Source organism: Melospiza georgiana, chromosome Z, assembly GCF_028018845.1.
Source record: "Melospiza georgiana isolate bMelGeo1 chromosome Z, bMelGeo1.pri, whole genome shotgun sequence".
NCBI classification, from domain to species: domain Eukaryota; kingdom Metazoa; phylum Chordata; class Aves; order Passeriformes; family Passerellidae; genus Melospiza; species Melospiza georgiana.
Window position 1 is genome coordinate 3548401 of NC_080465.1, and position 25068 is coordinate 3573468.

Sequence of the window (25068 nt, forward strand, 5' to 3'; positions counted from 1 at the left end):
ATCCCCATGACAGGAGATAAAATCCAAGAGAATCTGTTCTGTAGTAGGATGTTAAAATGTTAAAGGCACTGAGTTGAGCTGAACAAGAGAGAGAAGACAGGGGAAGGTTCAAAATCATAATGAAAAGTGTTGATTTCTTTTTGTAACCTGGTGCTTGGTACTAATGGGTCTGAGTTACTGAAAATTTTGACAGTGTTTTCTAGGGTCACGTTCCTGCTGCTGTGAAAATAATTACTAAAACAGGGAAAAAATAGCATCACGTTATTTCTGTTGTGTGCAGTATTTCTGCTTTTATTTCCACTTGCCAGATCAATTACAAAGAAACTCCCCATGCATATACCAGGTAGAACTAAAGAGAGGTTTTTTTAATTTGGTTAAATTTTGTCACTACTATAATAAATAAAAAACTCTGCAGAATTTGTGTCTAACATCTGAGTGGATTTATTTTTCCTGAGTTTTTTTGGTTTATCAGAGTTTTTTTGAGAAGCAGCCCACAGATCAGAAAGGGAAGGTGCATGTTTAAAGTTAGCTGTGCAAATCCCACAGGCATTTTGCAGAGGAAAGTCTGCAAAAGCACAAAATCTTTTTTCCCTCATCAAATATTAAGGCTATGAACACATGGAAGCATTCTGCTTAATCTGTAACATACTGAACTTTTCTATGTAGAACTGTATCTGCAGAGTTATTAATCAAATTTGCTGTTTATGGTAAAAAGTTTCTTGTGTTAATGTGGTTGAGATTTAAAAGTGTAAGTGGATAATTAATAATGCTGGAACTTCTGTGTGGTTTAGCCTAACTGTAAACGATTCTAAAAAAAATAGAAAAGCTTCATTTCAATTTGCTTGTATTTTGAGAAAAAAATATATCCTAAAACAGCTTTTAGGAAGCAATTGATAAAATACACCCTTTGAATACAATACTTTTGTTCTTCTTGACTTTTCTCAGTCCCAAAACACCAATAATATATTTAAACAAACTTAAGTTTTCAGCAAGAGGTAATACTGACAAAAAAACCCCATCAGTCTTCTAGCATTAAGTTAGGATGACAGTTGAATCTGCTTGCTTTCTTATCAATTAAATATGATGTAAATACACTTAAATATGATGCATTGCATCATTGGGATTGGCTCTTCAGGCTTCAGCAAGGCTCAACATCTATTTTCCATCTTAAAAGGACTGAAAGAAATTAATGGAATTGATAGAGATTAAAATTTAGTTCACCTCAGGCTTCCAGTGATATGTGCCTGTTTCTGGGAGGTGTTTATTGCCTGCTGCTGCTGCCATTAATTCACTATTCCTTGACACCATCAGCTTCTAAAACTGCATCACACACACAGTGGATTTTAACAACTGCTCTGCTGACACAGGGAACTTAATTTAAGTGTTGATAAGTGACAAAAGGCACAGGCACACTGTGTGTGATAAATGCATTTTGGGGCCCCAGGGTCAGAAGACAAACACCACATGTTTTACTCAGTAGGGAGCTCCAGGGTGGGCTGTGCATTAGTAAATGCTGGAACCATCTTCTCTCTAGATGCTGCTAAACCATGTCAAGAATAATTGGGGTTGGAAGGAATCTCTGGAGAGCAACCAGTCCAGCCTCCCAACTCTTTAAAATACTTGTGACCTGAAATGTTTGATTTCCAAGTAAACAGGCAGCAAACACTGGTTGTTACTATTATTATTTAGGGAGAAAAAAATAAAATTAAACAAATAAATAATGAAGACATTCTATGCCTTTGATCAAGTCCTTAATCCATTTGCAGTCTGACTGTTTCATTTTGGACATGACAGTATGGACTCAGGAGCCGAATGCAGAATTCTCAGCAAATGTACTGAAACCCAAGTCCAATGGTTACCAAAAAAAAACCCCAAATCTGCAAAAAGTGCTTCCCTCCTTCCTGAGCTGTGAGAAATTATACTTGCTTAAATTAAAAAGCAAGGCAAATACCATAGGTTTATCTACAGCACAAGTACCAGGAGGAATTAAAAACTGGAGAAGCACTGTAATCCACAAACACAGGTGGAATTTCAGTGCCTTGCAGGGGCTTTGATCATCCATCTGAAAAAGAGTTCATATTCTTGCCAGATGTTACCTGGGGGCACCAGACAGCTGGAACAAACAGGTCCAAAAGATTCTTGAAACACCTGGATGGTAACTCCATGGTACAGGTACTAAGGGAGCCAACCAGGAAAAACCTCCTGTTGGACAGTTTTGTGTAAAAAGGTGGAGAAACATGGAGGGGGGGGGGGTTATGTGTAACCAAATTACAGCTGGGAATAAAAATCACTGAACAAACGGAAAAACAACAAAACAAGAACAAAAAAACCCCAAAACGAACAAAAAAGAAAAAAAAAAAAACAAAACCCAAAAAAACCCAAATCACCCCAAAAATTTGAAGTGAAATTAGAACCTACTGAAATGGGACAGGAAGCTACTGAAAGTAACTTCTGTATCTTGTGCAGGTAATCAGATCTGGGTCTTTTTTTCTGTGTTTGCAGATGTTGATGAGTGCCAGGCAATCCCTGGAGTCTGCCAAGGAGGGAACTGCATTAATTCAGTAGGTTCATACGAGTGCAAGTGTCCTGTGGGCCACAAACAGAATGAGGCAACTCAAAAATGTGATGGTAAGTGATTCTGTAGGAGAACATACCTAAAAAGGGGTTTTGCAGAGCATTAGAGCACTTTGGTAATTAACATGTTTAAGTAGTTGGATAGTTGTGGTGTCTGATCTGGGCATAGCATCACTGAACTGTGCTTTTATATTTATTTGCAGCATCCCATCTTTTCCACTTGGCTGTTCCTATTTTACATTAGATATTTTTTTCTGTCTGACTTTTGTGGGTAAAGACAGTGTTTATTTTCTTTGAAAATTTAGCGCTTGATAAAAACTCTTGTGTGTGAGTATAACTGCTGCTGAGTTACTAGGATTTTCTTTGTTTTCTAAAAGGTATATTCTAGTTCAGGTAGATATTTTTGGCCTAGTGAATTCCCTTCTCTTTTGGAAGAAAAATACACAGCCCATCTTTGTTATGTGTAGTTTAATAAACATAGACCATATTTACTCAGTAAATGCGTTGATGGAATTAAGGGTAGGAATTCCATATAATTTAAAACAATGTGGAAGAAAATTGCTGAGTTTTTGTGAGTTTGCTGAAGACTTCACTGATTTTAGTGACTTTCTCATCCCTTTGAAAGGAATCAGAACTGTCAGAGTTCATCCTAGCCAGTGGGTGCTTTCACATTTAAGTTATGTTGATAAGAGGATTTTGTCCTTAAAGGCTTTGACTTGTTATTTCCTGGCAGTTTAATTATGGTACCAAATTATATTATGCTCAGTATTCAGTTACAAACAAATACATTGTTTGTTGCCAATTTTAGACATCCCCTCAGAGTTTTCTTGATTTGCATACAGTACAACAGTCGCAGAAAAATTAAGTAATATAATCAGTTTAAAAATCGTGTCTTTTCAGTGAAAATCTTGCTTCTGGTGTTGTTGTAAGTAATACCTAAGTAAAAAATTAAAAAAAACTCCAAATATATTCTTTTCTGGTCCTGTCCTGCACATTCTTCTGTTTTTCTGTGGTTTTGTTTATTTTGTGTTGACTAGCTTTAATTTTTACTCAGCACCTGAAAGGGGAGGGAGCAGGCCGGTATGTAGATGCTTGTGGTTGGAAAGGAACAACAAAAGTCAAAAGGTCCCTGAACACTTTAAAAATTGTATTAGGAAATTACACATTTGCTGTGGGAATTGGAATGTTTGTCCCTGATCTCCAGGTGTCAGAGATGGGGGTTGGATTTGAAATAAAGGGTAGGGTGAAAGAGAAGAGAGGGGGGGAAGGAAGGGAGGGAGAAAAAGAAGGCAAAAAGGAAAGAAAGAGAGGAAAAAAAGGTTCCTTGCATTGGCTTTTTACACAGATTAGTACAAGAGGTCCTTTATTGGTCTAGTCCTTGATTTTTACCCACAGAATCTTTACCTGTTTGTGACTGTTTCTTACAGGCAGCTCTTGTCTATCTGTCCATGCCTATAATCCATTATCTTTTGTTAGAGTGCACTTGGATTTTTTTGATTCTCTTAACTGTGGTTCTTTTGAAGCCAAAGGATGTATTCAGAAACATGTTTCCTTTCTTCTGAAAACAGTACTTAGAGCATTCTTTGCATTCTGTTTTAACAATCTAAATCTTTAAAAATGTTATTTTCCTTGACAGTTACCACTTGAAAAGGTGAATGTATTTTTAACATGGATCATCTTAAAAAGCTGTGGTGCTTATGGGACTATGCATAATCATCTGCTGTCTGATTTTGCTGTTACTTCGTGGTTTACTAATCAGCAGCTCTTCATTTCCTGTTGGAAATGAACAGGTCATATGTTCTGGCTTTTTTGTCTTTTAAGCCCTGCCACTTGTGTTGGTGGCAAAAGTTAAATACTGATCAGTCCCTGGTCACAGCTTCCCCAGTCAGATAATTCCCCACAGGGAATGAGGCAAATAACAGCCCTCTCCTCACAGTTTGTACCATCTTTTTTGGGGAGGAAAGACATTGTGAAGCTTCACAGCCAAGGAGGTAATGCCAGAATTATAGCAGGATAATGTGAAAGATAAGCCATGGTTCCATTCTGGCTTTTTTACTTGTGTGCTTAATTAAATGTTTGTAACCTCTCAGGGTTAAATTTATAGGAGAATACCATAGCCAGTCCTTCAAACAATTGCACTTTTAGTTAGTAGGGCTGGTAATTTGAATGAAGTAACATATTTTTTATATATATCTAGGAATCTGTGGATGTGGGTTGGACCATTGGGAAGGATGTAAGGAGCTGGTGTCCTGTGAGTTAACAGAACCTGTGTACAGAGAAATCATTTAGTAGAAACTGCATTATTTTAAGGAGCATTGGTTTTTTTTGTCACAAACATTGTGTAGAAATGATGTGGTGTGGAGTGTATTCTGCTCACTCCTTTCCCTCTTTTAGGTATGGAAAAGCAGATCAAATGTTACTTACTGGCTGCAAGGGACAAAATCCAAGTTGGAGTCAGCAACAGTCAAGGCTGTTCACAGGCTGGAGCCTTGCCATAATTATTCAGACCTTCTTTACTATAACAGCAATTCTCCTACCTAGGAAGGAGAGGTTTGAGGTCCCCTTGTACCCTCTGCCCCTGAGCATCCAGAGGCATTTTGTGGGTTAGGGGTTTTTTTTTTTCTCCTGTTGCTCTTCCTGGAAATAACAGCGCTTGTTAGAAAAAGTAGAAATGTCCATGTTGTGCTTTTTGTACCCATAATGGTTGGAAAAATACGCAAAAGACCAATATAGGGATTGCACCAAATTCCAGATATCCTGTCCACCAATGTGCTGTCTTAGCTAAACAAAAGAAAACCACAAACCCTTCACTTTTTTCCCCCCCCCCCCTAAAAATTTTGGTCTACAACACACTGAGTTTTCACTATCTTTTTAAGAATTAAATGCTGTTCATTTTTAGGATGTTGTTATCTCCCAGAGTTAATGGAACTTGGGTTATTGAGAAAATGAATTAAATTAGAGAAACTTTCAGTTATGATTGCTGCTTTACAAAAGGTGTGGAGTATTGCTTACTGTGTTCCAGGGTTCTAATAAATGTGTTCTACTTACTCTTCTCAAATAGCATCATCATACTTGTTAAATAGATGTAGTTAGTTACGACACCCTTTGCAATTTAAGGTGTTCTAAAGAGGTAGGATGCCTCTGCTGCTTTTCCAAAAAGACATCTTACTACCTACTGTTGATATCAAAAGGTTAAGGCTATATGAAACAGATTAAGGCCTTAAAAAAAAAAAAGTCCCACCAAAATAGAAAGAGTCCCTTAAAATAAATAGTTCTATTTCACATTTTCCTGCTTCAATGTATAATTTCATTAGACTGTATGCTATTCAGACTTGGTCCTACCAGGTATTACTACTTTCTAATATTATTTTCTAGACTAAAACTGCTTTTAGGTGGCCGTTTCCTAAAGTTTGGCAGTTGAGAGCCCCATTTCTCTTGTAATTCAGTAATTTAAAAAACCCTGCTTTCCCTGGCAGTAAAAGTCAGACATTCTGAACTGCAGGCAGCTGGGCTGGGTCTTTTAGGCAGAAACTCACTTGGTACTAAATCTGCAGCATTTTTGTCATACATACACATTCTTTCTCACATTGAGACTGGATGTCCCATCCTGCATGCAGCACTGGAACCATTCATGCCTCCAGACTTCGTCTCCCTTAATACAGCATTTCCTGTTGCTTGTATTTGGAGCATTTTCCCTGAGACCATTAATTTTATGTACTTTGGAGGGGAGAAGGGAAGAAAACTAGTAAAATATTCAATCAGCCTTACTGAAAGTAGCCCTCCCTGAGATGAAGTCTCAGAATTTCCTGTCAGAGGAAATAGCAATATTTTGAAATAATTACACGTGCAAGAACCAGGGGGGTGGAAGGAGAGACAGAGATTTGGCTCAAAAATCAGTGAACCAAAAAACCAATTACTCATTACAGCTCCAGTAAGTTAAATTTATTTTTCTTCCACCAGGGTTCTCCATGTTAATTGGTTTTTCTGTCCACATGGAGAAGACTGTGGAGTCTTCCTGCTGCTCTGATCACTGCCTGGGTTTCAGGAAGGTGCTTTTTCTACCTTCCCACCTTCCTGCCATTCTTGGACAAGCCCCCTGGACAGTTCCAGACTGCCTTGGGTGTAGCCAGTTGGGAGGGATGGTCTGCATCCTGCAGCTTTGCAGAGGTGCTGAAAAACTTCCTTCATCTGCCCTGAACTTGCCAGCCACAAATGGGCTTTGCAGTGCTGCACCACTGGTTGGGAATCTGGCAGCCCCTGTTTAGACACAGCAGCTCATTTATTAGCATGGTGGTGCCTCACTTTATACATATTTACGCACAAAGTTGCCATGCTGCTCCAGTAGGACCTCTGCTCTCAGTCAGCAGAAACATTTGAGTGCATCAGAAGGTTGGTTTGCATTTGCAAGGGTTGGCCACAATTCTTTCTTAAAGCTGGGATGTCGGGGGGCCCGAGAGCAGTCAGAATCTCGTGAGCCACGAGTTTGTGCTGTCTCAGGAAGCGCAGAGATGTCCTGGCTGGCTGCTGTGCCACCCTGCTCCCTGCGTCCTGGAAGCAGGATGTGTGTTCTGGCATTCCATTCCACGCTGCTCCGTGCTCCTCGGAGGGGGCACTGAGGCATCCAGGAGGGAGGAAATCTCAGCATTTTCTGTGAGATCTCTGTGCCTGGAAGTGCTAAACACCCTGTGCATGGACAAGGAAAACCTCCTACAGGTGGCAAACAAAAACCATTTCCAGCAAGCAAGCAAGCAAGCACCAGCAATATTTTATTCAGAGTCGAATAACAACTTCATTTCAGAAAAGCTCTCTTTTCCCCTCCTTTTAATGCAGTGTGCTAATTATCCCATGTCCTTTCCTTTTTGGGTAGACATTGATGAATGCAGCGTCGTCCCAGGGATTTGTGAGGGCGGAGTTTGCTCCAACACTGTGGGGAGTTATTTCTGCGTCTGCCCACGGGGTTTTGTCACATCTGTGGATGGATCCTGCGCTCCTGGTAGGTGCTCCAGCCACCTGGCACTTCCCCCTGCCCCAGGGCCTCGCTCTGTTGTCCAGGCAAACATAGGAATTGTTAATTTCATTTGTTTCTCGAATCTGCATCTGATGAGCCCAAAAGTTACGCTCGCTTAGGTTTTAAAGGAGCAAACATTTATCCCTGCTTGGTGCTTCAAATCCCATTTCACACGGGTTAATTTAGTCTTTAGTGGTCAACATAGGGCACAAAAATAAACTCAAAAGACATTAAGATGTGCCGCTAATTTGTCAGAATCAGATGAAGCAAACCAAGTGCTGGATTTAATTAGATTTCACCTTTTACAGGACAGTTTATTTAATAGATATCCCTACATTAAAAAACCCCATTTTGTTTATTTCCACGTGTTGATTTCTTATATATAGGTGCATGTGTCAGGTATGTGATTTAAACATTTTGACCAATTAACTACTAATACTGCATACCACATGTAAAAAAACCTTAACAATTGCTAACAGTACTGTATTTTCTAGATCTCATGTCATTCTTCTTACTTCAGATATCCCAAAGCTGCTTGTTCTCATATTGGGGAAGGGGTAGGAATTCTGAAAGGGTTTCTGACTTGCAGATAAATGATGTAAGCAAGCAGCAGCACATGACCTGCTAGTGATTTAAAATTAATAATTTTTTAAACAGTGTAGCCACCTTCTGTTACGCAGGTTCATCTGATGAGTGCCAGCTTCAAATACATTGTGGCTAGCCTCAGGAATACTGAAAACCTATGATTTCCAATATGACCAAAATTTCTGTGGATTTTGGCGTGTTTTACAATTTGATTTTTAAAGTCAGCTCCCAAAACCTGACTCCTGCAGAAAAATCACATGCTCTAATCTGACAATAAAAGATCATCTGCCTTTGAAAGAGAGTAATTTTCATATGGCATTACTAAATACTCTGTTGTATTTTCTGTCAACTGAATAGCATTTTTCCAGTTAGATACATCTAAGCTAAGGGGAAAAAAAATCATTAAATTAATGTATTTATGCTGCTATTGCTACATGAAGTATCTCAGGTTTTGCCATAGTAGGGTTTATATATATATAAATCTATATAGTGTTTTGTTTGTATTGCTTTGTGTTTTTCACATCATCCATATTTCTTGGTTGGACTGAGCAGACTTTAGGATTGCCTGGTGGATTAATGCAAAGCTGATGCCACTGCACCTGTGTGATCCTGCAGTAAATCCAGTGTGGAATACATGGGTCAGATAATTATTGGGTGCAGTTTGGGTATTGTGGGGGTTTTTGTTTGTTTGGTTGGTTTTGCTTTTGTTCTTTTTAATAGAACTTGTAAAGCGTTTTCATCCTTACCTCAGCTGAACAAGGGAAGGTAGCTTTGAGAGCTCATGTTGATGCCTTTTTCTCTGACCCTAAAAATATGTGTCAGTCACAATTAGGGTGATAAAAAGGGTACCTTTTATATGAGGGTCCTCAAGTACACAAATTCATCGGGTAGAAAAGGCCAGAGATGCTCCCACTGTGTAATGCATGTACAATTTTTATAGATCCTGCAAATTATCGTATCTGACAAACCCCCTCACTCAGGAACCTGCCTGGTGAAGTAATTCCCTCAGTTCTAGTACCTTCTGGATTCTCCTCCCTTGGGATGAGATCCAAGCCCCGTTTACAAAAGCCAGTCTTGGAAAGCTGGTTTCAGCCTTGGTTTCTGAGAAGGACCAAGACAGCACAGGGATCCAGAATTTTTTTTTTGTCTTCCTGCTGAGGAAAATGTTGAAACTAAGCTACAAGTATATGTGTAAAGGATACAGAGAACGTGGAAGCTCAGGGCACTGGGAATATTTCTCTGTCTGCTCTGGGCTGCCCTGACTCCCAGGGCAGCACTGACTCTGACCCTCATCCATGCAGAAAGTTTCCCAGACTTCAACATAGACTGGAACCCACAAAAGTGTGCGATAGATTACAGAGAGCAGTGTGGGTGTATCACTTGGTGAGAAATTGAGGTGTTGGGATTTTAAGGGTGTTGTGGATGGAAGCAAGATGGAGGGCACAGGGTGTCATCCTGGGTTTCTTCTTCATGCTGACTTCTTCCTCCTTCTTCTAGGGTTTGGGCGGCATTTTGTAATTGGGCAGAAAAGTCTACATTGTGGGCTCTGTGGGATCAGTTATTGGGTTAAAGGGAAAATAATCCAGGTGTCAGTTCTTAATTGGATGGTTTAGTCTTAAAAGACCTAGGAACAAGAGATTGTTGGCCATTTTGTGCCTTCTAATGAAAAGCTGCAGAACTCATAGTGATGAGACTGTTTTACTGATCAGAAATAATAAACACCTGAGTCCGAACTTGAACTGCCATCTCAAGTGCCTTCAATCCAGACCCAGAGAAACCGACAGCTGGAACCCCCACAAGAGGCTGTATAAAAGAAAGAAAGGCAAAAGCAAACCAGCATCAAGGTCACGGTTTTTGGTGTTTGTCTTTTCCTTGGCTGCCAGATCAGCGAGCAGGCAGCTGTTTCTCCAGCTCTGCGAGCGGCCGCTGCGCCCAGGAGCTGCCCGGGAGGTTCACCAGAAGGCAGTGCTGCTGTGAGTCTGGCCACTGCTGGGCCACTGCCTCTGGCCCAGAGGTGTGTCCTGCCAGAGGATCCGGTGAGTGCCCTCCTGGTTTGGCTTTTAGTTTGGCTATTTAGCTATTGTTTTGGCTGTTATTTTCGCCTTGCTGTTCATTCTGCTCTGGGTGGAGGTCACCGGGGTGCTTTAAACTGCTTTAAAATGTAGGCTAAACAGAAGAAAATAAGGTCATGGATTGCATTATTATTAATTTCCGTGGTTTTAGTACTGATATTGCCATCTGTTAACTATTTTTCTTTTTGGTCTGTGGTTGTTTGGCACTTGGTTTTTTAATGTCCTTTTGTTGGCTTTGGAAATAGGTTTTGGGAAATGGGAAAGACTTTGTGGTCAGGCTCGAAGAGGAAACAACTCTTAGGGTCCATAGTTAATTTTGATTTAAAGGAACAGTTCCTTTCTTGTTCCATTGCATTTTGGGTAACTTTGAGCTAGAATGCATCAGTTTTAAGTTGTTCTTTCAGTTCTGCTCAGAGAGGAATAGTGCGCATCCCTAATGAAAGGTATTTTCTGTTACTGGGCTTGCAAGGGTCTTCAGGGTGAAGAGAGAGACGAGAATGTTGACCTCATGTTCAGAAGGCTTGATTTATTTTTTAATGATATATATTACATTATGACTATACTAAAAGGAATAGAGAGAAAGTTCTCAGAATGCTAGCTAGCTAAGAATAGAAAAGGAATGAATAACAAAGGTCTGTGTCCAGGCAGAAAGCAAGAACAGCTCTGCCGTGAGTGGTCAGTAAATCCAAACTTCCACAGGAGACCAATCACAGGTGCACCTGTTGCATTCCACAGCAGCAGATAACCATTGTTCACATTTTATTGCTGAGGCCACAGCTTCTCAGAAGGGGGAAAAATCCTAAAGAAAGGATTTTTATGAAAAGATGTCTGTGACAATTTTCTTTATCAAATGAGAAGGTATTTTCTTCTCCTCCGAGAAACCAGGGAGTTACAGCGCTGCTGCCAACACACCAAGAAGACAGTTTCAACAAACACTTGAACAAATATTCCTGAATTACAGCATTCCTTTTCATTGTTATTTCCTCGAGCAACACCTGCCACGACCAAGGGAGGCTCAGAGTGGCCGGGGGAGGACGCGACATCGCGGAGAGGAGGAGCTGCCCTCCTGGATTTTGCAGCACACTGCGGGGAGGGCTGTGCCTTCCCTTGGAGTTGCCCTCCTGGATTTTGCGGCACACTGCGGGGAGGGCTGTGCCTGTCCTTGGGGCTGGCTCTGCGGGGCTGACCCTGTGTGCTGTGTGTCCCCCGTGTGACAGATGAGCACCGCAGGCTGTGCGTGGACGGGGCCCCTGCCCGAGGCGGCGCGCGGCGCGGCGGTGGGGCAGCAGGGAACGGCTTCCATCCCCATCCTGGCGGCAATGGCAACGGATTCGGACCCAGAGGAGCTGGCTTCATCCCCATCCCGGGAAGCAACGGATTCTCCCCAGCTCTGGGCGGGGCAGGGGCAGGAGCAGGTGGTCACAGCCCCGCTGGAAGCGGCCCGATCATTACAGGGCTGAGTAAGTGCTCGTGTTCTAGCTTGTTTGGTTTTTGGTTTTTTTTTACGCTATTCCTTCTGTTTTTCCTTTATTTTTACTGCTCAGCCTGGATATGGTATGGTGTACTTCTTAGCACTTAAAAATGATTTTGCCATTCAAGCGTGTTTTAAACGCCTCAGGAAGGTCAGGAGCCCTTCCTGATGCAGGAAGAGGTTTTTGCATGACTTCAGTTCCAGAGTCCCTGAGCCCATGTTGTCCTTGTTGAGGTGTCTTTGTCAGCACTAATAAAACTCCAGATTTCTAGTATTTTCCAAAAACTACCGAGGTAGTAGTTTAAAAATAAACATCTTCTGTATTTTCTCTTCCAACTGTAAAAGCTACTTACTCTGCAGAAACACTGCCTTGGCTGAAAGCCCAAACTGAATAATTTTCTGGCAGAAGTCTCATGGATGTAAACATTGCTCATGACATGTGTAAACACACCCCTGGCATCAGAACCAGAGAGATCATAAAATGTAAGAAGCATTATTAAGACAGGTACACCAAAAATTGCTTTGACTTTCACACAAATTGTGGTTTATCCCCGAGTTCACTGACAGGCTCATCAGGCTATAGACAGAAATGGTAAATCATATTTAAGAATGTTTGCCTAATGAAGTCTTTTTATTTCCAAGAGCTGTTTGTTGTTGTTAGTTTACTGTCAGGTCAACAGATAGTGCCTTGAAAAAGGTTTTTTTAATGTATTTGTGCACCTCACAACATCCTTTATGAAGGCAAGTACAATGTTCACATTTACTTCCATATAAAAACCTGAATATTTGTCTCTCATTCTGATTTTTTTATATTAGCAATACTCAATCAGACAATAGACAACTGCAAGCACCATCCCAACCTTTGTTTGAATGGACGTTGTATACCAACCCCCTCTAGCTACAGATGTGAATGCAACATGGGATATAAGCAGGATGAAAATGGGGATTGCATTGGTGAGTGCACATTTCAAAATCCATTAGTCTAATATTCTTCAGCTTAAAATCTTTTTTACAAAAACAAATCATATTAATTCTAATGATGCTGCTCTTCAGAGAGAGTGCAAAGACCATGGTATTAGTTACACTAGAATAATTTCAGTTTTCTATGAGAGCTGTCTGTTTTCTTACCAAGAAAAAAAAATCTTGAGTTGCAAATATTGGTATTGAGTATTCCTACTCCTGTAGTTAAAGGCTATTGAGCACTTTTATCACACTCAATAAAGTTCTGCTTCATTTTCTCTTCTGTTAGGCTGACAAAGCTTGACTTTTGGGATGTAGTATTGTTATGATCAAGATGATGAAGGGTAGAATTTATGTTTTGCCTCGTCATAAGGATTAATGGCAATTTGAAAGATATAAAATAATTCAAAAATTGCATTAATTAACTTCTGGTAAAATTTGCATTTCAGATGAAAATTTGGATCCTATACTTTGATTCCATTCCTGTGGACTTCACTCTTGCAGTGTCCAAAACTCATCAGTTATTTCAGGGAAAATACAAGATTTGGGGGTTCTTGTGGGGTGGTTGTGTGGAGAGGAACCCCCTATGCAGGATACACTGATTAATGTATAGGATCCTAAATAAAAACTTGTGGTTATGTTTTGGATTGAACCCTTTTTACTGAGCCTTTATGAAGAGATTGAGATCTGTGAATGAAGAATACCACACAAGAGCTTGTTAGCGGTAGGTTTGCATCACAGCAAGTGTGGGTTGAGAATCAATTTCTAACGTGTCTGAGGATTGCAGGTCCCCTCTTAGTTCAGCTGTGCTCTTGCATCAGAGAGCTTGGTACCTGCACCATTCCTGGCCACTGCACACCCTCGTTTCAAGGAAACTCAGTTAAAAGGGACGTCACCGCTTCCCCAAGCACTTGCACTGCTCCCATTGTCAGATACCCAGAAAGTTTTCAGAACATCTTACATTTGCAAAAGATGCAGCTTCTCTTATTTCTCTTCTTATCCTCACTATACAAAGAAAGTAGTCCAGTACCTTCTTCATTTCACTTTTTTGTACTTGAAGGTTGATATAGTTCTTCTTCCAAGCTGTCCTTTATGATATAGGGAGCCTGAATCTTTTTTACCTTTTTTATTTGGGGGAGAGTTTCCTGTACCTCTGACCTCTGACTGGGAAGTTCAAAGGGCTTTATCTCTTGCTGCATCCTTGGGTCTCAGGAGCCATAATCACATTGTGAGAGGGGAGTAGGAGTCTTGTGATGTTTGTTTGCTGTTCTTTGTGGAAGATGGCTTGATGGTTCTTGATGGCTGTTCTTTAGAAAAGGAGTATGGAGAACCCTGGCTCATTTGTTACAGCACTAGATTTTGCATCACTGAAATCAGTAATATTTTTAACTCTGATGGACCTTGACACTCAAGGACTCTCTGGTGTTTTGGAGTATTTGATCTTTTTGAAATATAGTTTATATCTTGTATCCATATTTTTGTTACTCAGGGGTCAAGTTGAAAATAACATCTGAAGCACATAGGTTGTAGCAAGTAGAGCTGTGTGAACTTCAGTTTTTTAGTTTTTCAGGTGTCATTGGAGCATGGCAATAATCTGTGGTTTGAAAGGCTCATCAGCTTTACTTAGCTGGGAGCTGGGACAGAAAAAGACAATGTGTTCTTGATAATGTGGCTGTCCTTCTGTCTCTGACTCCTCTGTGGGGTCACCCTGCAGGACACTTGCTTGGCAGTTCCCCTTCTACTCCAGGCTTGTGATAATCAGTGAAGTTGTATCTTATTTTCACTTTGGGGTCCCAGTAGGTTTATGGGTGCATTGAGGGAAAGAAAAAATTGACCTGGTTAATTATGTGGCTTACAGGTATGTGCCCAGGGAAAATGTGTCTTCACTTAAAGAACTTAATGTTGACTTTGCAATGCTTACCTCAGCATAAAAGAGTAAACTGAAAGCAGAGGAAATTTTGGGTGCACTGGGATCAAAACAGAAATTTCAATTGGTTTAATGAAAGCTGAAGGTGCAGTGCCAGCTACAGTGCTGTCCCACATGGAAAGCATGGGAAGGGACACCCAAAGTGGCTTCAGAAAAATTTAAGAGTCATTTTGCCCATTTTTTTGTGGCATGAAATAAATCAGCCATTACTAATTGCAGCTCTGCAGTGGTTTGCCTTCTCAGTAGCTGCTTGAATTCAGATGTTTCATAAGAGAGTGAACTCTATGAATTATAAATAACTCTGCGAGCTCTATAAATAACACAGCTTTGTCTCACAGTTATTTTCTAATTGTGTTATAAAGAAATAGCCAAAGTTCCCCCCTGAATCTGGGATTTGTGAACAGTAGTTGCTGCAAATTACACAGAAAGTTTCTTGGAAATATAGGCAGGATATATATTCTAATTTATATATATGTGTGTATGAATTATAGTAGATGTCTGTATTATAGTTTGAATATTTTATCTTTTTTCTGACAGAACAATCTTGGGGCATTGGAAATGGGGTTAATGGCACATAAATGAACACTATTTCAGTCCTTCTCTGCCTGCTCCCAAAGCAATAAATTAAATCCAGAAATGGTTACATATTTTTCTATAGAGTTAAAGAAAAGCCCTGTTTCAAGATTTATCCTGCCAAACCAAAAAACTGTGGTGTTACTTATTTGTCTCTTACCTGAAGTTGCATTATGCTGTTCTCACAACAGAACATGGCCAAGGACCATGAGTGCCCTCAGTGGTCTGACTCCAAACGGTCAGTCCTTTTCTCCAAAATAGACACCTTTAATTTTATTACCTTTCCTTGTTCACTTTTGTTTCAAAAAAATCTGGATAAAACTGTAGAGACTTTTTAAAAAGTGGGAGCAAACCTGTAGGTGTGCTGCGTTGAATTTTAGTTGTCTTGTCAATACAACAAATAGGCGTTTTTAAAATTTGTCTCCAGACTCATTGCAGTAAGTCTTTTAAGGGGATTTTGGAAGTTTCCTACTGTGCCTGAGAGAATTCTGCCAGTTGTTAGAGATGAAAAACTGAAAAGTGGAGATGTGTGTGAGGCAAGTGCTGAAAAGCAAACGTTTGACCTTGAAGGGGGCATGCTGGGAGACAGAATAAATGGGTTAAATATCTCTGTCTTAAATGTTTCCTGTTTATACTGCTGGAATATGCATGCTTTCAATGCAAAATCAAAGCAAACAACTCCTTTATATTAACATACATTTGCCATTTCCCTCAGTTATCAAGAGCTTATAAAAATAAGACCATCTTAAGAAGCATATTTCATGTGGAAGTCATGTGCATGAAGGATGCACATGGCTTTGGAGGGATTTTCGAAGCTTAAGTCAGCTGCTTGATGGAGAACCTCTGCATTCCTGCTGTAGAATTTATAAACTTACAGACAGATCCTTTGGAGCATGAACATGGGCTTTTATTGAAGCAAGTTGGAGCCTGTAATGGCAAAGATCCTAAATGTCATTCTCTTCAGGAAAACTCAACAAAACAGATGAGCACTGTTTCAACTATTTATAAGTTCCCTCTGTGCTCCCTTATAATAAGGCAAAATATAAATACAGTAAATTCATTTGAATTAGGGCACTTGACAAAAAATTGTCGTCAAGATGTGATCCAGAGCTTGATGTTCTGTTGGTAGCTGAGGACTTGGTTCTGAAGGGGTGGTGTTCAGTCCTCCTTTACCCCTTTCTGTATCAGCTGAGCACTGAGGAAAAATCACCTCTGGTGAAAAATCACCCCACTCATGGCAAAGAGCATCCCAACATCCAGGCATGGCAGAGAAGCTTGAGGACAGGGAACTACTACAGTGACACAGACTGGCATGTAAAAATTCATGGTTAAATACCTCTGTATTCAGGTTAAATACCTCTGTATTTAACACCCTGAATTCCTCTTTATCTCCTCTCAGTTCCTGTGGTTTTACTGCAGTGATTAGTGGGTATGCAAATGTGAATGAGCTAGTTACTTGTGAGGGGAGCTGTTTGAGTCTTCCATTTGCTTTTCCTTTATTCATTTAGCTGTTTACACAGATTGTATCTGGGCACCAAGAGTGCTGTAACCAGGCAATTATATCAGTGACTTGTGTAGACACAGATTCTTTTCCTATGGTGATGCTCTGGGTTTAAACTTTGTGTTCATTAACTCAGTAATTCCTGTTAAAAATGGGGTCTTATTTATGATGAAATTAGAACAAAAGGAACCTTTTGCCATCTTTTATAGTGATTTTAGAAGTTGTTTGTGGAACAGCACTTTCTAGAAAATACACATAAACATCCTTATGATTTCAATTTCTTGTTGCATCCCTGTATTCTCAAGATGTTATGAGCTAACCTCTAGGACCAGATTTGATAAGGAGTGAGTGGAAATGATCATGAAAATTGCCCTGGGGTTTTCCTGGTATTTCTGGAAGCATGCACTGCAAGATGCATGGGAAAATCATCATTGTTAGGAACTGATCAGCTTCAGAGTTTCTTATGGCAGCTTTCAGCCAGATGCCAGAAACTCCTGCAAATCACTGCTGGCTTTCTGCTGTTAAAAGTCTGCCTGAATGAAGAGATGAGTAATTACAAGAGCGTTGTAAGTAAGTGAAGGGCCTAGCTGGAGGAAAAAGTCAAAGTAGAAAAAATTGCTGATAAAGAAATGGGGGATTTCATCAAGGGATCTATTTGTCCCCTGTAAATTGAGCTCTAACAGAGAGCACCTGCTTAGGTCATCCTTTAGGAGCTGCTATGGGGACTGATCCAGCATTCCTGCCCTACCAGTGGGATACACCCACTCTGCTCCAGTGGATTGCAGGGTTCTGGAGGGTTTACAGAAGAACAGTTGTTATTTTAGATCTGGGAATAGCTGTCGTGACCAGAGACACCTCTGACTCACTGGTAACTACTGGATATCAAATTTGGGAAAGGGTTCTTGAAAAGAACCGTGGAAGTTTTCAGAGCCCCATGTCAAATGAGAGTTATTTCTGACATTTCAGTTGGTTAAAATGTGTTTGGTTGCACCCAAATACCCAAAACTTTTGGAAAGGAGAATAAGGTACATTACAGAAAAGGGTTAGGTTAAATCTGGCATTACTCAGTGCAAAGACTGGGGTTGAGGGTGCAGTGGGGCATAAATGTTTGAGATGTGGTGCACAGACTGTGGTCTCATTAAGAATCCCTCCTGCTGGTGTGCAGCCCCTCCTCAGTTTTTTACAGCAAACCTGTAAAATAATAGGGGTGGGTTTTGGATGCCGTGGTTTGCTCTCATTTAAAGTGCCTGTTTTGATTAGTATTGTTTTTTTTCTCGTGAAGGAGCATAAATGGACATTGAGTTAAACGAAACTGGGTTGTATTAAATCAACCATAAAGGCAGCCATCAGGTCTCAAAATCCTCAAGAAGATTCTTCTTCTGTTGTCCCCCAGGATGCTTACAAATGATGCCACTTCACTTCTTACAAATGCCTGCCCAACTGAACCAGGAACAGCCCCGTGTTCCTGGCAAAGCAGTGATTCTGCACCAAGAGCAGGCTTTAGTAATTAGCATTTGGCTGCTAGTTACCATCTTTTGCACTCAGAATCTTCCAGATTGGGGGGGGGGGGGGGGAAAGTTGCAGATTTTGTGAAGTCCCTAATGCCTCTCTGTGCTGCCAGCAGATGTTGATGAGTGCACATCAAACCCCTGCTCCAATGGGGACTGTGTCAACACACCTGGTTCCTATTACTGCAAGTGCCACGCAGGTTTCCAGAGGACTCCCACCAGGCAAGCCTGCATTGGTAAGAAAACTGCTCCGTGGCTGCTGGCATTGCAGGTGTTCTGAGCCCTTGCATCAGACTCCGTCTGAATTTGGATTTGAAAGATAGGAGTGCAATTTCAGTACATCCCAATGTTAAATCAGTTCTAGATTTGGGCTGCCACCTCATTTGTTTTGCTGTTGTTTTTTAGTATTTATCCATTATTCTGGAATATCCATTCGGGGAATTTCCCAGGCAAGAGTTCTAAAAAAAAAAAAATTTAAAAATTGAATGACAGGTGCTTTTTTGTGTATGCATGCATATGAAAGTATTAATCATATTTTAAAAGTATTCATGAAGAAGTTGCAAAGCTTCACAAAAGGTAGCATTTGCTGTACGTGTCTGTAAAAATATTATTTTTCCCTGATGCAAGGAGACTAAAATCTTAAATTACTTTTGAACTTTTTTCTAAGTAATGTTTGAGTGACATGCCAGTATTTTTCAAAGCACTAATTGCCTCTGAATGCATTTTTATCTTAACTGTAGTTCTCTGTTTGTGTAGGATTTCGTTTGTTTGCCTTGGTTTGTTTTTTCTTCCCCTTAGATATTGATGAGTGTGTTCAGAATGGTGTTCTTTGTAAAAATGGGAGGTGTGTGAACACTGAGGGAAGCTTCCAGTGCATTTGCAATGCTGGGTTTGAGCTGACTGCAAACAGAAGAAACTGTGTGGGTAAGGACCCTTCTAAAGAATGGGGCAGGCATTAGCTTGGTGGTTCTAGAAATTGTGCTTCATACTAGAGCTGAGGATCACTAAAGATTACCTTTTTTGAAATACTGTGAACTTACAGGCCTTTGATTCAAATAGTTATTGTACAGAACCATATGATCTCAAAGAAAATTTGAGATAATTTTTGTTTTTGAAGCTGCACCTCTCCTCAAGAGTCCTAAGAATAATGTTTTTCCATAAACCTTCACAGCAAATGACCCATAAATCAACATTGCTGAAGAAAACACCTGTTTTTAAATTTGGCTGCACGGTGTCAAGAAAAACCCTAGCTAGATGAACAACAAGCTAAATTCTCTCAGGCAGTGGAAACTATTTATCCTCTCATGTATGAAAGAAAGATGCACCCTGTCCTTTCATACACAGCCTGCTGAAATATGCAAAGCAACTGATCAGAACATGAAAAAAAAAATTGCTGCTTTTTATGTGGAGTGAAAACTCTTGAGATACTTTACCACAGTTATGATCAGAAATTAATCTTCAAGTGAAGGAATGTGCCACACCTGTCCTGACTGATTATTTTCACTGTGTTGTCTTCTGGAGGGTGAGAAACTAAAATCAGTTTTCTTTGCAATGTTTTGTAGACCACGATGAGTGTGCCACCACAAACATGTGCCTGAATGGGATGTGCATAAATGAGGATGGGAGTTTTAAATGCATCTGTAAACCAGGATTTGTCCTGGCTCCAGATGGACGTTACTGTACTGGTATGTGAAATTTGGGGGGGATACTGATGGAAAATGGCTTTTCCTGTCTGTTCATCCCTGCAAGAATGGCAGTCTGGTAACATGGATTGATTCAAAGCCATATAACACCTTGCTGCTCACTAAAGTAGATTTCTTTAGCTGCCTGCAAACAGATCTGTAATTTACTGAAAGAAGTACTTAATAGTGTTAGGAAAGCCACAGTGATCAATAAATTAGCTTCTGAAAAATATTGAAGCATTGTAAATACATAAAAATATTCAGGCCTTTTGTGAAATGGTAAAGTGAGCAGCAGTATGGTAAATTTAAGAGGTTTGAAAGATTTTACATTGATGAGCCCCACCCACACACACGTATTTTCCACATCATTTTTCTAATAATTCAGAGCGCATAGCACTTGAGCCATTTTACGGGTCACACAGCATTGTAAACTTCTTAAAGTGCAGTCACTAAAAACTTCTATTAAACACTTTGAGAATACAGTCTGATTTAGCGCCAGTTTCAGCAAACTAATTGAAAATACCTGTTGCTGCCCACATAGGTGTGCTTGGACTTAAGCCACTTCTAGTAAATAATCTAAATTGTTAGTCTTCTGATTTGAATTTTAACCATTTCTACAGTTGTGCTTTTCTTAATAACATGCAGTTGTGCTTAGAAATTGATGACCCCTTAAAAGTTCTTTGAAATTAAAATTAACCATCATAAGGATATTTTGTGTCTGGTGCTCTTTAGCCATACTTTAAAGCAAAATTAAAATATGGGATGGACAAAGGGGAAAATTTATCATTGATTTTGCTTAATGTAGAATATGAAGTACCTCTAATCCTAAAGTTCTTCTGCATGTTTTGGGGTTATTTTATTTTTTTGTGCAGCTGGAATTTTGATTATTCCAAGATTAAATTTTTATTAGAAATAGAACAAAGATGCTGTTATCTATTATCATAAAGTAATTTGATAATGTTCTGAAACTATTAGCTGTAATCTTGCTTAAAAACAGATTGATTGCTGAAGTGTCTTGCCTCCTCTTAGATATTGATGAATGCCAGACATCAGGAATTTGCATGAATGGCCATTGCATAAATACTGAAGGCTCATTTCGGTGTGATTGTCCACCTGGCTTGGTTGTTGGAGTTGATGGTCGTGTGTGTGTAGGTAAGTCAGTTTTATTCTTTTCTCTTCATGGAAAAACAAGTGGAATTATCAGGTTAATTAATTATCTAATGCATCAAATTATTTCCTTCTAAATAATGTTGACATCAAACCACAAACAAGATGCAATCCCATAATCCTGTTGTTAAAAGACAAGAAATTAATTTTCTCTCTCCAATGAGGCAGTACCTCTTGTTTACCTGTTACTCATATAAATGTAAGCTTAAAGTGCCTGCTCTGCCTGGCATCTTCTTTTGGTTTTGAGACATACCCTTTCTCGTCTGATGAAAAATAGTATTTTGCCATGTAATCAGCCTCTTGTCCTCTCAAATGGTACTGGTTGGAATTTCAGAGATTGTTTACTAAGCTCTGCTAGGAGCTCTAGCATATCTCCAGGAAGCTCGTGGGACAAAAAATAGGTAATTTTCGAGCTGATGAATTAAATAAGTATAGAAAGCAAGAAGTATTCAATCTCTTCTTCTGTGCTGATTGCTGGTGAGGAGGGAGGAGAGGAATAAATATTTGACAGGGATTTCTGAGAGTTATGATACTGTGTGTACTTTGCAAAGTTCCTTGATTTAATCCACAGGATTTTCCCTGTGTGTCTCAGAACATCAATTCTGTATCCCCAAAATGTCTCCTTCCCCAGCTCCTGCATGTGTCTGTCATCAGGCACGTTACTGAACAGAGACTCCGCAAGAATCATATTTATTAATTGGTAATTAACAATTAATGACTGTTCTTGCTGATGGACTTACGGATGTTGTATCTGCCTTTGTCTTATCAGCATATTTCCAGGTAAAGGAAAACCAGCATCACAGTGCTTTGGAGGTTCTCACACCTAAGGGATGGGACATACCAAACCCTCATGTTGCTCATTTCAGATAACATTTCAGATGGTGCTAAAGTTCAAAAGTCTTCAAAACAAAATCTGGGACAAGTGTTTCTACCAAGTGCCAGCACAAGCTAGCCCCTTCTGTTACCACTTCAGCTTTAAAAATGCCTGATAAAAAATGATATCTGTCTTAAAAACATAGGCTCAAATAAAGCCACAACACATTCTCAGTCTCTCAGTTGGAACACAAATTTTGTTGTTTTAAGTAAATTAAATGTTCTAGTAAGCAAAGCTGTACTGAAGGTTGAACCAACAAAAGCAAGTTGTGTTCCCTCCTGTGTGGTAGCTGAGTTGTTTTCTTCTGGTTTATTAAAAGTTTGGAGAAAAGCAGTGAGAAGTAAAACAATGAGAAGAGACCTGTAGTACTGTTTTAAATATTGGAATTTCACTGCTCAGTGGCACACCAACAAAAACAGATTTGAGTACAGGCTGTTCAGTACCTTTTTTGTGTTCCAAGTTGGCCTCATCTTTACCCCTGTCAGTGATACAGCTGCAAAGAATCAATACAGTACTCAATTTTCTGTGCTTTCATTTACCTAATGTTGCCACAGTGCTAGCAGCAAAAGGCTTGACAGGTTGGCCATCATCTGTGAACACCATTTATTTAGAAGTTACGTGTTACACAGCTTTAAGGCTTTCCATAAATGCTTACATTTTCAACAGGAAGTTCCCTTCACAGGACAAAAAAATCTTAAAGCAGAATAATGATCTAGTTGGAAAATTCATTAAAAAAGATGATGTAATTATTCCAGCCATAAAGTAACATAGCAAATTTCAAATAATGCATAACAAAATATCCTCACACATGACTTGAGAGCAGAATTTCCAAGCCAGTCCACTGTTCAGAATTATGTATGTGTGTTTATATATAATCCACATGCTGTATTAACTACAGGAATTCTGTGTCTGGCTATTCTATTCCATATATTGCATGACCTAAATAGTACTTTTCAGACATTCTGGCTGCTAGAAGATCATTGGTAGTTTGAAAATTAATAACTTAAATTGGAAATCTTGTAAGAACATTCCCACAAGTCTGCTAGGTAACCAGCAAGGAACATAAAATCTGAGAGCCCACAGTCCAGCTGCCCCTTCTTTCTCTGTGCTCTATTTTACTTCTACATAATGACCTTGATCCTGGTGGGAGTGCACACAGAAAGGAAATGCTGTTTTACTTAGTATTTATAAGTATGCTTGAGTCAATCACGGAATGTTATACAAGCTTGAAAAAGGTACAGCACAGGGGAACAAATGCTTGGAAAAGGAACAGTTACAGAGTCATGGAACAGCTAGATAAATACTTGGAGCCAAACTTCCAATATTTGAATATTTGCAGGCTTTTTAGGTTTGGCTGTACTTCCAGCTGCAGCCCCATGCTTGGACACCTCAGCTGGCTCTGTGTGTGAGCGTGTATCACCTCAGAACTTGTGCTGAGCTGTGGCTCCAGCTTCACACAGCGTTGTTTGTTCTCTGCTGAGACACTTCTAATTACCTCTGCCCAGAGCCAGAGCCATCCAGGACAGAGTAACCAAGCTTTGTTTTACCCTGGTAATTTTGTAGAGCCAAATGGGTAAGTGTTTGTCATTTGTCCTTCTAAGGCTTCTGGGTGGGTGCAATGACTTTCCCTGAGTGTGGGTCAGGCACTTGTGCACCTGATACTGACCACAGATGTGGTGATCATCATTTTTGTAGGTGTTGAAGTGCTATGCTGCCAAATTTAAGAGTGTAGAAGTGCCATGCCGTGGGACGGAGTGGAGAGTCCCATAAACAGGTACAGCAGCAGCGATGCTAGTCTCTGGTCCAGGGCAAAAAATAAATTCTTGGTGCTCTGGAATGAGTAGCCAAAGCGTAATCAACTTAAACATGGGGAGAAGCAGAGGTTCATCAGTAAGTGCAGACTCAAAACTGTTGTGGAATGGAGAACTGAGCTTCGTGAGGTGCCTGCAGCAATTGAACCATCCACAAAGAGGTGCCTGTCCTCATTCTTGCTCGCAGCACAGCCCAAGGGGGGCATTCTCCTTGTCACACAGCTGCTGGGGGAGAGGCAGCTTGGTTCTTCATCCCTCACAGGCTTGGTGAATCACTGACTGTGTAGATCAGACTGTTTTCCTGTAACTAGGCGTGACATTGTCCCCAGTTTCTCTGTGTCACTTCTCTAAAAGCACTGGTGTGCCTGAGAGCACTTGCTCTCTTTTGCAGAGCAGTTGCTCAGTACATCTGTAGCTTCCTTCAGCTACTTCCCATACTCCACATCTTTGAAAACCTTCCTCCAGAGTATTTCTTCCACACTTTCCAGTCTCCTGTCCCTCTGCAGTTTCCCTTGGTGCCATTTCCTTCCCTTGACTTGCTTCTCCATTCCCTCACAGGCACATAACTAGGGGGAAGCCTCCCCTTCTGTGACAGGGCAGTGATTGAAGTCCCTTTGTTCATGGCAGAACTTGTGGGTGGCAACTGGACTTGTCTGAGATGGAGGGAAAGCATGTGATGCCACTAATTATTTTGCCAAGTAAATGAAGAGAGATTTCTTGTGCAAAAGTCCTCGACTATTTTCAAGCATCATAATCTTTTCCTGATGTCAAGTGCAAGCAAGTTGTACTGGCTTCACCTAGATTCTTGGCAGGGAAAAAAAAACCTCTAAAATCTAGGGCATATGTAGCTGTGCTCCAGAACTATGTGTTCCATGCGATACCAAAGGCAAGTGAAAACATTTATGTGCAGGCAGCACTGTTATACAGGAGCCAGCTTACAACACTCAAAGGGCCGACAGAACGCATAAGGAATTGCCAGTTCTTATTTAGATTGGCGCTGGATATTAAATATTCACTGTAAAGCTTCTCATGCAACTTTCCTTTGTTGTTTTGGGGTCATACTTCAAGCAAGGAGCTGTCTGGATTCCCTCAAACTCGTTTCAGTTTCTGAGTCCACTCAGGCTCATGTCCAGGCCACAGTGCATGGTGGTTTTACTGGGGGACTGTCAAGCAGCATGAATTAAAGCTGTGTTCTGTTCTGGCCCATAAAGGTACCTGAAACAAAGAGTATTTCTGAGCTCCTGTAGAATTTTAGGAGTCAAAAGTAAAGGCTGATTATCTCTATCCTGCTACAGTTCTCAGCTACACATTTTTAGAAGGACTGTCCAATTACATGCTTGTTCAAAGATCTCTAA

At 40.2% G+C, this 25068-nt stretch overlaps 1 protein-coding gene across 2 annotated transcripts in view; it reads left to right on the forward strand.

Moving 5' to 3' along the window:
• FBN2 (fibrillin 2) overlaps positions 1-25068 on the forward strand; it is a 123014-nt gene that overhangs the window by 25689 nt on the left and 72257 nt on the right. For both annotated transcript variants that reach the window (XM_058043486.1, XM_058043487.1), the window contains exons 7-15: positions 2503-2628; positions 7442-7567; positions 10051-10203; positions 11457-11699; positions 12527-12664; positions 18296-18415; positions 18978-19103; positions 19742-19864; positions 20891-21013. In XM_058043486.1, coding sequence (XP_057899469.1) covers positions 2503-2628; positions 7442-7567; positions 10051-10203; positions 11457-11699; positions 12527-12664; positions 18296-18415; positions 18978-19103; positions 19742-19864; positions 20891-21013 — 1278 coding nt within the window. The remainder of the gene's footprint in view (positions 1-2502; positions 2629-7441; positions 7568-10050; positions 10204-11456; positions 11700-12526; positions 12665-18295; positions 18416-18977; positions 19104-19741; positions 19865-20890; positions 21014-25068) is intronic.